The sequence below is a fragment of the Punica granatum genome, chromosome 6, assembly GCF_007655135.1.
Source record: "Punica granatum isolate Tunisia-2019 chromosome 6, ASM765513v2, whole genome shotgun sequence".
Lineage (NCBI taxonomy): Eukaryota > Viridiplantae > Streptophyta > Magnoliopsida > Myrtales > Lythraceae > Punica > Punica granatum.
Window position 1 is genome coordinate 15,652,757 of NC_045132.1, and position 16,782 is coordinate 15,669,538.

The 16,782-nt window shown below is 37.3% G+C and overlaps 1 protein-coding gene across 1 annotated transcript; it reads right to left on the bottom strand.

Annotated features, from left to right (window-relative positions):
* Positions 1–2,629: 2,629 nt before the first annotated feature.
* On the bottom strand, positions 2,630–4,535 carry LOC116212194 (sugar transport protein 11-like). Its single transcript, XM_031546763.1, has 4 exons — positions 4,403–4,535; positions 3,930–4,258; positions 3,193–3,822; positions 2,630–3,076 (listed from the first exon to the last, which is right to left on the bottom strand). The coding sequence occupies exons 1-4, from the start codon at positions 4,533–4,535 to the stop codon at positions 2,630–2,632; spliced, it is 1,539 nt and encodes a 512-aa protein (XP_031402623.1).
* Positions 4,536–16,782: the final 12,247 nt, after the last annotated feature.

Below are 16,782 nucleotides of genomic sequence, written 5' to 3' on the forward strand. Positions count from 1 at the left end.
ATATTCCGTCGGTCTAGCGGCCGATCATGCCCCTACTTATATTCCGCCGGGTCTAGCGGCTGATCAAGCCCCTATTTATATTCTGCCGGGTCCAGCGACCGATCAGGCCCCTATTTGTATTCCGTCGGGTCCAGCGGCCGATCAAGTCCCTATTTATATTCCGCTGGGTTTGGCGGCCGATCAGGCCCCTTTTATAATCCGCTGGGTCCAGCGGTCCCATGGCTATAGAGTCCAACAATCACAAGCATACTCAGCATACACATCAACTATGTTCCGCAATCATTCAGCCACCATCACCTCTATAACCATATATATATATATATATATTATCATTTTACGATGGAAGAAAGTACTTACAAAGACCCCCCCAAAACAATAGCTCAATGGGTCGAGCTTTCCGGGTGTATAGTCTCGGTCTCCTCAGCCCCTATTAAGTTTAAACATAAGGGTTAGATAATATACTAAATAAGAGTAAAAATATGCATCAGTTGATCTCCCGTGTTACTTCCTGGATATAACTATAATATAAGACGTTCATAATTAACAAATGCTTCTTTCCTATCCCTTTCAGTTTCCGACTAACTCTCTAAATAAGGAACGATGCAAAATGATATGCACATGTATTCCTCAAATTATATCAACTTAGGATACGTTGCAATTTATATCAAATGGATGACCAATTTGTTTAGCCAAATTCAAGAAGAGTGCAAGGAATTATAAGTACTTCCTTTGTTCCAAAATACAATTAAACAAGAGCTTAGTAAATCAATCCATCACATGATATCATTATAATGCATGATAAATTTCAAATCAGATTCATTCATACTCTGTTCTCATTTACAGCAAGTCAACTTAGCCAAAGAGCACACAAATTTCTGTTAATCCGATCCATTTCCGCTCATATTAGAAACCTACTAATTCAATCAAGATATTTGCTCCCTAACAACCGAATTATTCAGGTCGTATGAGTTACCGAACTCATCCTAACACAAAATAACACTAACTCCGAATATATCCAACTCAATCTACATCAGCTATGGAACTACCTAAATTACAGCAACCAAGCTTCTCAAACCTGAACAGCAAAGATGAATGCAAGAAGAGCCACCAAACTATACCTAATATAGTGAATATGAATGTTTAAATCATAGACAATTAACTTACTAATCAATACTCCAAACTTAGTCTTCTTCCCCTTCTTCTTCTCCAAAGATTTCCTCAACTCAGCTCACTTATCTCTCTCTCTCTTTTGGTTCATTTTCGTTTTCCCTCAGCTAGGGGCAGAACAAGGGAAAGTATGGCATTAATAATTTAGAAAAGGAGAAAAAAAAGATGGTCAAAGATGGTCAAAGGCGGTGGGGAAGAAAAAAAGCTACTGAAGATGAGGCCACCTAGCCCATTCTACACTTATCTCTCTCTGATTTTCACTTTTTTGTTTTTTTTTTTCATATAGATAAAGTTCCAGCCACAAATTATGGTATATTATATACATGTATATTATGTAATCATGCATGTGCATATGGATATGTATGTGTCTGCCTATATATGCATATTTGGTAAAGACCGGTCTCACAATTATTGTACTATGTCATAAGCCTCTCTTATACCCGATAAAGAAAATGATAAACCCTCAAAGTCCACAATCCCGCGAATACATGGCAAGTTGTTTTTTATTTCTTGCGCTCATTACCAGTATTGAAGAATGCTCTACAGTTTACACAAAAATTAGGAATAGATGAACGTTCATAAGCAATCTTTAAAAAGAACACAAGTGAATTTACTCGCGAATTCCTGTTTTTACTGACTTTTTACTATTGCACCTTCTGTGCTAACGACCACTGCCCCCATCTTACGATTCTAGGAGACTGAGTATTAAATAATCATTCCCTCCCAGCAAGTGAACTTCTGTGTACTTATACTCCCGGAATATTATACATCATTATATATTTAACATCATACTTATTGAAGCATTTTATAAGATAGTATTAAAAATAGTCCCTAAATCTCAGAGAACACATTTATAATTCTTTTATATTTTTCTATATAACTTTGGCTATTGCATTTTTAGTTATATCAATTTAAATCTATGGCATTTTAAGAATATATTACTAACTATATCGAACTCATAGCACAGCAACTGTCTACAATTATAGAGTTGAATGTAAAGTTTATTTTATGTTTAGTTTAATTTATCTTAAAAGTGTCCTAATGATTGTTAAGAAATGAAAATTATGACAAATTTGTTCGGTTACTTTTTCTCTTTAGAATAATAACTGGGAAAGAATGACATATCATTTTAACAAGTATTGCAGCCGCAAAGCACGAGATCCAACACCGGTACGTATAATCACCAGCTTCTTCTTTATCAAAGCTTTCAAATTTCTGCTTCTTCTCTTCCATGGAGACTTGGTTCGTGATTGTCGTCACCCTGTGCATCGTGGCCCTAATCTAGCCCCTCCTCTACTTCCTCTTGGCCACCTTGGCCTCAAGATCTGGCCCCCTAGCCCATTGACCGTCCCCGTGATCGGAAATTCACTAGGTATTCCCAAAAATTGATGAGGAAGTTTACATTCGCAGTCATATACAGTTGTAGCTCCTGTCGAGTATACGACAAGCAATCCTTGTCAAGTCATGCAGTGTACTTGTCCCCAGAGGCCACTTCATCGGGGATGTATTTACCCCAAAACCAATGAGCCTTCATAAGCCTGTTCATCTCTTCAATTGGGACGTTCTTCGTCTCAGGCAAGAAGAAGAACACGAAGATGGTCATGAGGATCACGAAGCCACCGAAGAAAAAGAAGAGACCAAATTTGATGTGGCAGAGCATGGAAAGGAAGCCCTGAGCAATGATGAAGGTGAAAAACATGTTGACGGACACATTAATTGCCTGACCAGGTGATCGGACTTCTAGTGGGCAGACCTCACTAGGTACCAGCCACCCCAGCGGGCCCCAGGACCACGAAAAGGCCGCTACGTAAGCACAGATTAGGAACACCAGGAAGTTGGCCTCGCCCTTACTGAAGGACCCTTCGCCCGTCAATCCGAACTTGTAGCCGATCATGCCTCCTACAGCAATCTGCAATGACAATATTGAGCAACTAACAGACCGTCTATCGTCTTTATCTTTGCAATCACCATATATAGGTGGGAAGGAAGAAAGGAAAGATACAACCAATGATGTCCGGCGGATACCTGGCAAATGATCATCTGAACGCCACCTTCAATGAAGAGAGCTTTCCTCCCGAACTTATCAACCGTAGCAACGGAAACAAAGGTCCCAAGAACATTAACGACACCAGTTATAGCTGCAGACATGAGGGATGCCTTGTCGCCAAAGCCCAAAGTCTTGAAGAGAACAGGAGCATAGAACATGATGACGTTGATGCCAGTGATTTGCTGGAAGAATGGAATGAGAGAGCAGATGACGAGTTGAGGTCTGTATCTTGGGAGGAACATGTTCCTCCACGGTTGTTGCACCTTCTTGGCAGCTTCGCTTGCTGCAATTAGGTCCCCCAACTCCGCTTTGACGTCTTCGGTGCCACGGATCTTTTGCAACATACGCTTGGCCTCCTCGTGGTGGCCTCGCTCAATGATGGAATTGGGGGTGTCCGGAAGGAAGATAGATCCGATGGTCATGAACAGGGCAGGGACCCCTGCAAGAGCCAAGGAAATTCTCCAACCCCATCCACCCTTGATCTCTGCAGTTCCATAGTTGACAAAATTCGCAATAAGAATGCCAATTGTGATCGCAACTTGGAACCCGATATTGAGTGCTCCTCTGATTTTTGCCGGTGCCATTTCTGACAGGTAGACTGGAACCGACTGCAATTCGCATGCATTGAACATATGTGATTAATGTCGGTTTAGATAATATTCATTAATATAATTGACACATTACTTCAACTCATATCAATGGTCTGTATATATACCTGGTTAGCAAATCCCACGCCAACACCAAGCAATATGCGTCCGATGATGAGCACTATGATGTTCATGGCAATGCCATTGAGCATAGCTCCAATGAGAAAGGATAGGCCTCCCAAGAACATGGACACCTTGCGGCCAAAGACACGGGTTATCTCAGAGGCAAAGAAGGAAGCAACCAGTGCGGCGAGGTAGAGGGAAGATGTGAACAGTGTCAGCAAATGGTTATCGTATTTACAATACTGATTTTTGTCACGTGCTGATCCGTCTGTCATTCTATGGTACACTGCCGGGAAGAACTTCATCAGGAAATCGTCCATGGACGTCACTCCACCTGCAAATTTTTGATCAAATTGATCGTGCGAATTCAAATTCAATCAGTGAAAAGTCATGCCTGTTAATTAATAATTGTTGTACTTCATTTGGAGTTTTTCTTTGGTCCACGTGAAAAAGCATATATAATAATAAATCGACTGACCTGAAATACCAATATCGTAGCCGAACAGGAGACCTCCCATTGCAGCTACGATGCAAGTGATGACGACGAAGGCAGTGACACCCCCATTGTAGTTCCCAACATGGCCTTGCGCAACGAAACCACCTCCTGCCATATTTATATATATTGGTTTCCTAGATTAGTTAATCAGATCAACGCCTGCTATAGCTCTCTGAACCACGAGCTAGCTAGTGAGACTGCTAGCTAGCTGTGTCTAGACGTTAATCCTCTTTGAAGTTGGATCGATGTCAGGGATGGTTTTCTGATTGAACTGAAAAGTATACCTGAATGCTATGGAACACAGAGCTATGAGCAAGATTGAAGGAAGGATGATTGACTTGAGGTCCTAACAATTCAGCAATTATATTTATAGACATAATAAAGGGGTGATTCAGTACTTATCAAAAAAAGATCAGATTAGGTCAGGTTGTTATTTTTAGGGTTGTGCGAAGGAATTAAGAATTGTAGCCATTAACTATTCGCCCAAGAAAAAAGAATAAGCCATTGACTTGGATGATCTAGGTGGATCTTGCTAGCTAGCTAGCTAGGTTTAGAATAGGAACTTGGATTTGGATATATATATATATATATAGATATAGATGTACACACATATATGTATGCTATCTCTGTTGAAACCTGCTGGCACTTATCTAATATGGTTTCTTAATATAGTCCAGACAGACATATCATCTGTTCATCCATCTGTAAATGGAATGAATATTGGGTAAAAGACATCTTGCCCTTAATCCTCATTAGTATGAATTTGCCCACTATCATTTAGTTTGTCTCACTCTGTCCGTTCATAGTGCAATGAAGCAAAATGATTGTGGCCAAGCTAACACTATTTTGGAACCGTTAATGGGCAAACTGACATTGAATAAAGATTAGTGACGATTACAGTGATACTTGATATAGAAATGTTAGCGGGCAAAGCCTTTTTTTTTTCCTTTGAGTAATATTGACATCCCAAACAACTGACTTCCTTTTATATGTTCAAAGTCTTTTCAAGATGCATTTAAATTATGGATGATCTTGTATTAGTTTGATTAAAAAAAAAGAATACTAACTAAAATAGAATGTAATGGAGTACGAGTGGGAGTGAAAATGTTCAGGAAAAAAAGTCGATAATATTACAATACAGTAAAAAATATAAATAAAGGCAACATCAAAATTATTATAATTCAATATATTTAAAACAATATATAGAACATACTCTTTCCGAAATTATTTTGGAGAATCAAAATGTCTTCTTAACAAAAATAACAAAATGTATTAAACAAAAGGGATGAAAATTTAAAAAGTTATATATATGTATGCATATAATGGATTCGTTTGGAGACTATATATGACCCATTTAGATGCAATTCCGTTTTTTACACTTGCGATGAGGTTTGTGTAATGTTTTCTAGAGTTGCTTGACTGACAATATACTATTTCAAGATAAAAAGCGCATGCTCTGTTTCAAAATTAATTTTCAGGAAGATGTGCTTGGAAGGAGAAAAGATATAATAAAACTTATTAGAAATGAGAGGATAAAAATAAAAGATTATATAAGTTAATAAAAGTTTTTAGAAAAATAGAAAAAAATTGAGTTTTTTAAAATAAAAAGGACATGTGTCTCCTTAAGAGGTTCATATGGACCTTCTTTACTACTATACTATACTCTAGGATAATCTGTGCGTACCAAGCGTATAATTTGAAAATAAATTTATAAGGAATTCATAAACTAATGGGATTCTTCATAATTTGAAAATAAATTTATACGGAATTCAATGAAATAAATGGGATTCTTCATAACAAAATAATATTAAAATTGTTAGAATTTTATAAACTAAGAGGTACCCACGGTTTGTGGTTTAAAAAAAAAGGCACTTGACTTTAGTTTGATTAAGGGGAGAGAGAATGAGAAAAGAAAGAGAAAAGTGGATGGTTATTTGAGCAGTTTTTTTAGAGAAATTACAATCATAATCTTAATTTATTAGTGTGTATAAATAATATAATAGAATTTACGTGGATAACAATGAAAGTCAAAAGTTCGACAAAAAAGTTCCTCCTCTTTTTATAGAAGTATAAATATATATATATATATATAGGTAGCCAAATCCTGCAATCGAACGTCAAATTATGTTGTATGGTGAAATGCTAATTTTTTCTAATCCTTTTAACATTAAAGATAACATTTTGGCCCATAAATTTTTTAATAGCGTCACAAATACATCGAGCCACATGTAAAATCTACCGTTCTATCCTACAATGATAAAAATAATATAAAAATATATAATATAAGTATATATAAATATAATAGAATAAAAAGTGAAAAAAAGTGAAAGGTTAATCCCATATTTTTTATTTTCCTAAAATACCCTTGCCCATCCACCTATTTCCTTTCACACCCAAATCTTAGGTTTAATAGACAGCTATGTACTGTCTTCAGACTCTTCACATCAAAAGAACAGTGCCTCCTTCAATCCTCCCAAGCATGTCACCCCCGCCTGATAACTGCCTTAACCCTTGGATTGGCAATTTCCTGTGCCTGCGCCTGCTCGATTTCTCTACTACAGTCGCACGATTCTTCGCTTCCTCCCTCTCACTGGACATTTCCCTTCTAATCGCCCTACACCGGCCACTAACCTTTGCTGCCAACTTTGACGCGTTCAGCCTTTTCATCGTTCCCCCTCACTCTAACATTGCCAACCGAGTCGCCTAGCCACTCCGCTTCCTTTCCTTGCCATTGACCTCGCCCTCCCGAGGTCGTTTTCCTCTCGATCACCCTCCCCCATTCAACCTACAAGGTGCACCATCCATCGACGCCACAGAGCCCCTCCTCCGAGGAACACAGACTACTAGTGATATGCCCTAGAGCTAGGTTTATGTATTCGAATAATTCCTTTTATGCCAATAAAGTTTATTATATTATTCGTATATTATCTATATTTATTAGAATAAAGTCTTTAAAATATTTTGAATGCTTCATTCTTAAATAGTTAAGAATATGAGTGACGAAATTATTCAGTAAGAATATTTTTAAACTGTTCATGATTGTGGGAGACTTAACCATGCATTTTTCTCCGGATAGATCGTCATCTTTATCTACATCCATGATTTGTATATAGATACTAATAAAGATGGAGTAGTGAGTCTCATGCTATCTAATAACTGTTATCAGGACAGACATGTGAGTGCTTATATGATAAGTAGTGAACGCGACATACAGATTATATTCATACGGTAATTTGCTAATGTCAATGAATATTATCTAGATCATATTAGTGCATAATAGTCCTTAGACCTGAGATGAAATGCTATCTCATGCATAGGTAATTAGAATTTTCCACTGCTAATGTATTTGTGCTTAGCATGAGTATTCAACAAATAATGGTTCTAGTTAGTTATACTTGGAGTTAGGTGTCCGACTAAGATGGAATTCACTAACTTGAGTAAACAGGAAAAAGGTCCTATGGATGTGAATAGAAATCTTCGGCCAGGATAGATAGACTTGAATAGAAAATAGTTTCTATTTAAGTTCTATAGATCTAAGAATGAAATCAGAGAATCCACATGATCAGTTATAAGATTTGGCATTTTACTGTAGCTTTGGTTAGATTGGGATATTGTAGTAAAGGGACTTAGTGCATGCCATATATGATCACAGGTTCATCAGAATGTTTTAATTATAAATTTGTTACCATTTGGATTGTCATGATATGCTGTTAGACGTTACTCGTGAGCTTTGGGAACCAACGGCATTTTGTGAACTGTGCTTTTGGTTATAGAAAGAGTTTATGGTAATGTCATATAAGTTGATGTTATAATCTCATTTCCATTTGGTGGTGAACCTAGTTAGTTACATACATTGAGTGTGTTTAAACCGAGAAAAGAATTAATTATAATTAAGGAAATTAATTAGAAATTAATTATCGAACAAGGCTTGCAATGTGGTTGCGAGGGTGTTTGCACATCTTGAAGCCGAATTCAACATCAAGGATAAATCTAATTAAGGAAATATGATGCCCCGTTTGGATTCAGAGTTAATTAATTTTAACTTTAACTTTAACTCAACACACTACACAACAAAAATACACATTTCCCAATTCAAAAATTTTAACTTTAACTTTAACTCAACACACTACACAACAAAAACACACGTTTCCTAAGTCAAATTTATAATCACATCTCATTTGTCCTTTTCCACAATCATAATCAAAGTAACTTTAACTCTGAATCCAAACGGCCCATGAGAGTTTCCTTATTTGGAAAGTTTCTATAAATAAATTGTCTATTAATGGAAACTTATGTGAATGACTAGTTTGATCTTTCTCTCTTACTTGAAGAGCAGGTCATTAGATTACTTAAAGTGTGAGGACTAATTTGTGATTTATTAATTAATATGGATTAATTAATAATTGCAATTAGGTCACTAGGGGAAATATATATATAGAATCTTATAATTAACCCTAAGAGCGATTTTATCATCAAGTCCCAAAAATAGAGAGGAAGGGGAGAGGGAGAGTCGGCCGAGAAGCTCAGCCCAGTCGCATGCTTCCTAAAGCTGATCGGAGGACTTCCCGACTTTGGTTCTCGATTCGGTGTTGTCCTAGATGTCCTTGAAGCGGTTCTTTTTTTCCGTGACGATTCCATTCGAGTTTGGTGACCTAGATCGGAGTGTACGAATTGAGAGGAGTCTATACTCGGTGTTGAAACGCTCGTATGGATGAGCTAGAGGCCAAACACTTGGACGGTTGTTTTGATTGACTGAAACGACTTGAAACGACAATGTTAGCTTAAAAATCTTAACTTTTCTTGTGAAATCGATATGGATGTTATCTATTTGTTAAAAGGTGATTGTTGTGTCAAGATTTGATCTTGAAGGTTTTTATAAAACGAGCACGCGATAAAAAATTGATTTTTACTGGATATAAACTTTCCGTTGCACACGTGATCAGTTTTTCAACACATTTAACCAGACAACGATTCAATTGTAAGTTTCCACCATTGAGCATCTCCATCACCTTTTGAATCATCCCTGCACCCCCTTCGTCGTTCTCACTCTTTTGCAATTTGACACCATTTTTTCACCCTTGAACTGCTTGTGAAAATGCGCGTTAGAATTTATTTGCTGCCACCAACACTTGGTCACCACGTATCGCCACTGCAGGAAGTAAATAAGCTTCATCCTCTTGATTTTGCTATAATTATTAATGCTGAAATACAAGGCAATATGCATAGGGAGTCTTTTTGCCTGTAGAGTCTTCTTGCTAAGGCCTATACATATGACATGTTTGAATTCCCGATCACTGTACTCTAATTTTATCACGTTGATCCTTTTTCTTTTTTTCTTTTTTTCTTTTTTTCTTGTCTTATCCATGAAATTTCCATTTCCGTTTGCACAGGATTGAAAGAGAAGCTTATTACTATTATTTTTTTAAGAATTTAGTTAATAACTTCCTTTCGAGGGGCAAAATTGCTTGCTGCTAGGTTTTGTTCTTTTTGGGTGTTTCCAATTCAGTATGCATTGCTCAAATGCATAATTTTTCCTATACTATCTTTTTTGTTGTCTTTCCCGACTCACCGAATGCTTCTCATATTCATATTTCTTTCAGACAGTTAGGGCGCCTATCTAAATCCGCTCTCCACCATCCCCGTAGCTAAGAGCGGTTCGAGTAGGTCCTTAAATCCATCCTCTAATTCAGCATATGCCTCACTCTTTGTTTAAAAGATAATATCTGTTTGATTATGTTTCTTTTTTGCCACCGTTGTTTGCCTCAATGGTGCTGGACTGACCACCCCTTCCATTTCTATCTTATTGTCCAAAACCTCATTTCTGGCATTAAGAATTTCATCGTGTATGAAAAAGTATATGTTTTAGCTATTATGTATAAACATAAATTTGCTTTTGAATAAAAAAATTTCTTATGATTCAGCACTCATGTTCCAGCTATTGCTTTCTATCTTCCATGTTTCTCTCTAAAGCTTAGCCTAATTGTGCTTCCATGTTTGGAACCAGTCTATGCAACGGAAGAAACTCGGAAGCTCCAGTGGAGACCAATCGAAAAAGTTCTTGTGAAATGCAAACTTAAGTATGACACATTGAGAGGGTGTGTAGCTCCTGGTTATGATGATATTACAATGGATGAGATTCCGGATAAGAATGCATCCGGTAGACAAAACCAGAGTATCTGGTATTCATAGAATAGCAAAGCTAAAAAGCACAGTCATGAATGATAATGCTTTTATTTGTATAATTTTCTAGTTGTTCCATTGAGAGTCTTGGCTTCTCATTAGACTTATCTGATTGTTTCTGGATTAGTTAATTAGTAGAGATCCAATTTTCACGAGATATGCTCTGAAGCTTGTTTTGCAGGGGTGATTTTCTTGTAGCGCTGTGCTATAATTTATGATAACCTTGATGTCACATACTGTATTTGGTTTTGCTTCATAGTATTGGTTATCAAAATAGATGTTTTCATCTGGACCGAGCAGTAATTCAGAGCTTTTCTATCCTTAACAGTTTTTTACTCATCGGCCTTTTTTCAGATTTTGTACACCATTTATATTCATTATAAGAAAATATGAAGAAAAGAACATGAAAAAGAAAATTGCAGTCGTCAACGTGCTAGGGATAAGACATGTAGAAATCCTTGAAACTAAGATTTTGAAATATGTTGCATATTAGGTGATTCATCGAGGTCTTTTTTTTTTTTTACTATAAAGCCCAATTTTTCAATATGATATTTTACTTGAGAGCTCCTAAAATTTGTCAATTGTTTATTTTATTACTTTGAGTAGCTTATTTAATTGAACTTATTGCTTTTTACAATGCAGAAACTAGATCTTGAGTCCTTGGGGCAAAGATATCAGCCTTATGCTATCTCTTGCTGATTGTCGTGTTGCAACTCAGAGGATGAATCAATGTTGTGCTTCTTTGATTTGAGACATTTATGTGAATCCTTTCTTAACTGCAAAATCGTTATTTAATATAACAAAGAAAGAATGTGAACTAATTTCATTTCTACATTATATAATGGATTTAGGGTTCTAGAATTTTTAGTTTTCTCGCTGTCTAGGTGATTGCTATTTCAAATGCAATTAATCATGCAGTGCTCCTATTAACTTAAGTAACGCATTTCATGTTTTGGAGGCAAAAGTTTGATATCTATAATGTTGTATAAATGTTGGAGTCCATATGCCAAGAAGAATATGGAGCCGCGATGGAAAAAATAATCTTGGACTTCTAACTAGAGAAAAAATGGAGGATTCCAGTGGGATGCTCTTGGTATTTGCAAATTGAGAATAAAGTAGAAGTTTACTTGCTTTTCCATAGCACAACATGCTTTCTATTGTTGATCTTTCCGCATAGCATGCTATTCTTTCGCTTCATCATTTAACTTACACCTTACTTTCTCCTTCTTTCACTTCAGCTTTGGCTGTTTCCGATCATACATTGGTGGATTGAGAGGAAGGAGTGATAAATTCTCGAACTCCAATTTTTGCAAATAGAATCATCTCTTCCTGTATATGTAGGATTATTGATATCATAATCACCACATAATTTATAATTGCTTTTCATCTAAGGTGATTTGTCAAAATTATAGGATTCCTTGTATTTGTTATCTCATGTCATCAACCTTGAGGAAGAAGCTGAAACATTAGCACTAATTTTTTGGTAGAAAGAGAATCAGATCCCATGATTCTCTGGGTGTATAACTGCCTGTACTACTTATTCAGTCCAATTAGCTCTACCGATTTTATTGTTCTGAATTGATTCTAGAATGAGACCTCTCTTGCAATTATCTTCTATGGTATTTTTTGTTATGTATGTCCTCTTGCTTTCATTTTATTTGCCTTACAATACCAGTTTTTCTTCTTACATGTCCTCCTATATGCGTTTATAGGCTTCTATCAAAATATTTGATGATGAAAAGTTTCGATTCTCCATGATATCCTTGGTAATAAGTTGACATTGTTAATGAATGTTACATCTTCTAGTGCATTTGGTATATCAAACACAAAGGAAAATAAGACTTCTCAATTCCGCTATTGTTGAAAATATAAAGTATTAATCTATAGATCTTGATGAAGTTCTTGAAGCTGACACGCCAACTTTCCTAATGATATGGTAATTATTGTTGCATAGAATATGGTAAACGCGGTAAAAATGCCTTTTGAGGATGGTTTAGGGTACACCCTCAAGAGGTGCTGGATGGCTCAAAAGCTGAGGTAATGAATTTTTCTTTGAATTAAGTAGTGTTGTCTTTGCATTATATACAGAAAGAGTTGATATTAAACTTGACTCGATTTTTAGTTTAATGAGAGAGCATTATGCTTCTAATGGAATGAGGCATGGACACATCATGCATAGATATAATTGTAATCTTATGGCAACTCCTGTAAGAGGTTGGGTGTTTTTGAACCATTTGTTTTTTATATCTTTGCTTGGTCGAACTCTAAATTGAAGACATTGTCATTGAGTTATCATCAATCTCAAATAAATGTTAGTTGGCATGAATTGAAGTATGGCGTGTGAATTTAGCTCAGATTAGTCTATTATACTTTTATGTGATGGAACAGAATGCTCATGATCTGCTCTTTCCTTGAGACTTCAAGGCCTACGGGTTGTTCCATGTCAAAGTGGAAACAACTATGTCGTATTAGGAACAACTTGAGCAGGATTGGAAGTTGTGCTTTGTTTGTTGTGTTTGATTTTGCTCATGATCCTCTAGAATATATATGTTGTACATGTACTTTGATTAGAGACTTATCAAACCACTGATTGTCAATGTATCTCCTCCTTATCTCCTCTCTTATAATTGCTATTGTTGGTAGTATGTGTCACGTTTACTCATTCCTTGATTTGCGCTTTCTTGCTATTTTTTGACAATTAATCAGTTTGTAAATTTCCATTCTACTCCATGTAGGTTATGCAAGCAATAGTCATCACGAAAAGGATAAACACAAAGTTCGGCATCTCTTAGTCAAACATACATTAATTTGATATTATTGTTTTGCTCTTACATTTTTTTCCCTTTGTCCGTTATAATTGTCTTATTACAATTATTGGCGATGAACAATTGGTGCTCTCAATGTAAGAGGTACTATCTATTTTTGAGTGACAATTTCTCTTTGAATCTTGATGATTCAATTTTGGTACGTAAGTCCGTCAACATGATTTGAAAGGATCATCATTTGCATTCGAATCGTGGTGCATTTGTTGTGAAATGAGTTTTATAAATTTGATTTTTTGGATAAGTAAATACATGTTGTCTCAGTAAATTTTATTGCTTGTTTCCATGTTCCACCCATAGCGTACACTCTTTGTTTGTGTAATACATATATATATATATATGCTATATCAATAACTAAACGTGCACAAATAAAGCATGTGCAATGCAAGTGTGGTTACACTAGTACAATAAAATTGGAGGATCGCTTACGTGTCGATGGTATGTCATTGATATGGCATAAATTAAAACCCAATTATGTCGATGGCGTGTCTCTAATATATCCGGCTTAAATTAGACTGATTTTCTTTAAAAATCACTTTTTATGGTCCGGTTCGAACGTGGCAATGATGGACGACGTGGCGGAATGTGATTGGTACATGTGGCTGGAGGATTAGGGAACAATGATATATTATTATAGGAGACAATTATGAAATATAAATATGAATGACTAGAAATACTAGAGGCAAAATATGTAAATAATGGAAGGATGAGATCAAAAGTTTGTTGGATCTAATGGCTGAAATTAATATTCCATCATGGAACACAAGTTGGAGTTCGATTGTAGAATCTATTATATAAGTGTAATATAATAACTATAACAACATAATTTATTACCAAAAAACCTATAATAATGTAACTTCGCTCTATTCAAATGGGCGCTGCATTAAAGTAACCAGTCGTAGTCTCCTTACTCTTTCCCAAGAAATAGAGAAAGTCTTGTGTGTAATGGGTAAATCGCGCGATGCTATATTCTTAAATACATAAAAAAAGAAAATTATATTTTTTACCACATTAATTCTTTTTGTGATTATTCTAAAAGTTAATAGTTATTGAAAACTCTTATTATTTTCTAATATTGTCACATGGCATATGCCACTGTCTTCCTCTCCACTCCATCTTCTTCACACCTCTGTTTCTACCCCTACATCATCGTTCCCCTTGCGGTCGCCACCACTCCTCAACCTTCGTGAACTCGTGCGATCTCTCTCTCTCTCTCTCTCTCTCTCTCTCTCTCTCTCTCTCTCTCTGGCCATCGGACCCTGGTCTTCAACAATCCCCACTTCAAGAGATGACTCCATCGGCTCCGGTTTGAGATTCCATTGCTTCCTCGCTTGCGCCAAGCAAGGATTATGCAGCGTTCAGAGACATTCACAACCCTAGCTCCAAGGGCCTCCTCTAGTCCTTTGCCATGTTAGAGCCGCCGCCATTAACAGTTCACTCCTCACATACGATTTCCTTTTACTCTCTCCTAGACTGTATTGAATGGAGAGCCTGATAAAGAAGAATGGGAAAGGATTAGGATTGATCTTAGTCACTCCTTCAGCTTTGAAGAACAAAATTATTTATTCTTCTGCAAGGTGATCTCCCAGCATGACTTCTAAACTTCACAGAAGTGGCTTTAATTCGATGAAGGGATTTTTTTTTTGGGATAATCACACCAAATATCATGAACTTGTGCCAATGTGGCCTAATGATGTTTAAGTTCCAATAGAACAACGACAAGTGGCCTTCTTCACACAGCCAATTTTTCAAAAAACCCGTACTTTTCTTTTTTGAAATTATAGCCCAAAAAGTTTTTGAAAAAACTGAGGGGAGGACGTGGGGGAGGATCGGGCAGGGGCCCGACCCGGCTGAGGGCTCCTCGCCGGCCCTCGACCCCTCTAACAAGGTGGCCCGAGTTCAGCCACCTTGTCCAAGGGGTCGAGAGCCGACGGGGGAGCCCCCAAACGGGTCAGGGCCCTCTCCCCTCTTCTCTTGTTTTCTAATAGAAAAACGGGGAAGAGGGGAGGGGGGCCCGACCTGGCCTGGGGCTCCCCCGCCAGCCCTCAACCCCTTGAGGGGTCGAGGGTCGGCGAGGGAGCCCCCAACGAAAGGGGGACCCGACCACGTTGGGGGCTCCCCCACCGGCCTTAACCTCTTCGGCGAGACAGCCACCTCGCCCGAGGGGTCGAGGCTGGCGGGGGAGCCCTTAGCCGGGGTCGGGCCCTTGCCTACTCCAAAAAAGTTTTGGGCCAAAATTTCAAAAATGAAAAGGTATGAAGTTTTTTGAAAAATTGGCTGGGTGAAAGGAGGCCACTTGTTGTTGTTCTATTAGAGCTTAAAAGTCATTAGGTCACGTTTATTACCACGTCACGAACCATGACAAAATTATTGACGGGTGACATTTTTGGTCTAACAGGAGTAACATCCTGCTATATTTGAGAAATTTGAGAGTTGATGCTATATTTGGGAAAACAGTGCAAGTTCATGATATTTGGTGTGATTATTCCTTTTTTTTAGGTGTGAATCCTGATATTCGGAAGCTTAATTTGGCCATGACTAATTTAGTTGAGCCGGTTCGGCCCATTAAGTGATAAAGCTCTCCCAGCGTGGATTTTCTGCATTTACAAGGACTCAAACCCGAGACTTGGCGTAAATGGAACAAGCACTGAACCGCTTGAACCAAACCCACATTAGTCGATAAAGGGATTTTTTGTCTGTTTCGATGTAATCTTCTTCGGTTCTTGCCTTTTCTTGATAACTAGGTGAAAGGCCCGTGACCACCAGCACAGTGGTCTAGTAGTTAAGTATCAAACGTTCCACTTGAACATCACGAGTTCAAACCTCACTGAAGACATAGAGTTCGCCATTATGAATCAAGTTTAATGGTATTAATTTAGAATTGAATGCAGCTATGAATAAGGAATGTGATATTTGCCTTCGTGCAAAACAGACTTGGTGAAGTTTCGACCTAAGTATGAATAAAGCTATTTTTCCATTTCAACTGATCCACTATGATTTGTGGAGACCCTATAAAGTGGCATCTATGTCTAGTGCTCGGTATTTTTTGACGATTGTGGATGATTAAAGTTGTGCAATGTGGCTATATTTATTGCGGGAGAAATCAGAGACGCAGCGACATCTTATAAATTTTTGCAAGTTGGTGAAAAATCAGTTTAATCGCACTGTGAAAATAGTGCGAAGTGACAATGGGAATGAATTTGTTTCGCGAGAGTTGCAGAATTACTTCTCTACTAAAGGGACTATTCACCAAACATCTTGCACAGACACACCTCAACAAAATGGGCGTGTCGAGCAGAAACATAGGCATATATTGAATGTTGCACGATCGTTACTTTTTCAGGCTGGACTTCCAACTGA

What these genes read in the sequence shown, in the direction of transcription:
- LOC116212194 (XM_031546763.1), bottom strand. Translation starts at nt 4,535, where the DNA reads ATGGCAGGAGGTGGTTTCGTTGCGCAAGGCCATGTTGGGAACTACAAT. An exon ending in GCGTGGGATTTGCTAACCAG is followed by an intron (nt 3,823 to 3,929) that starts GTATATATACAG and finishes TGCGAATTGCAG; the next exon opens with TCGGTTCCAGTCTACCTGTC. An exon ending in TTCAGATGATCATTTGCCAG is followed by an intron (nt 3,077 to 3,192) that starts GTATCCGCCGGA and finishes TTGTCATTGCAG; the next exon opens with ATTGCTGTAGGAGGCATGAT.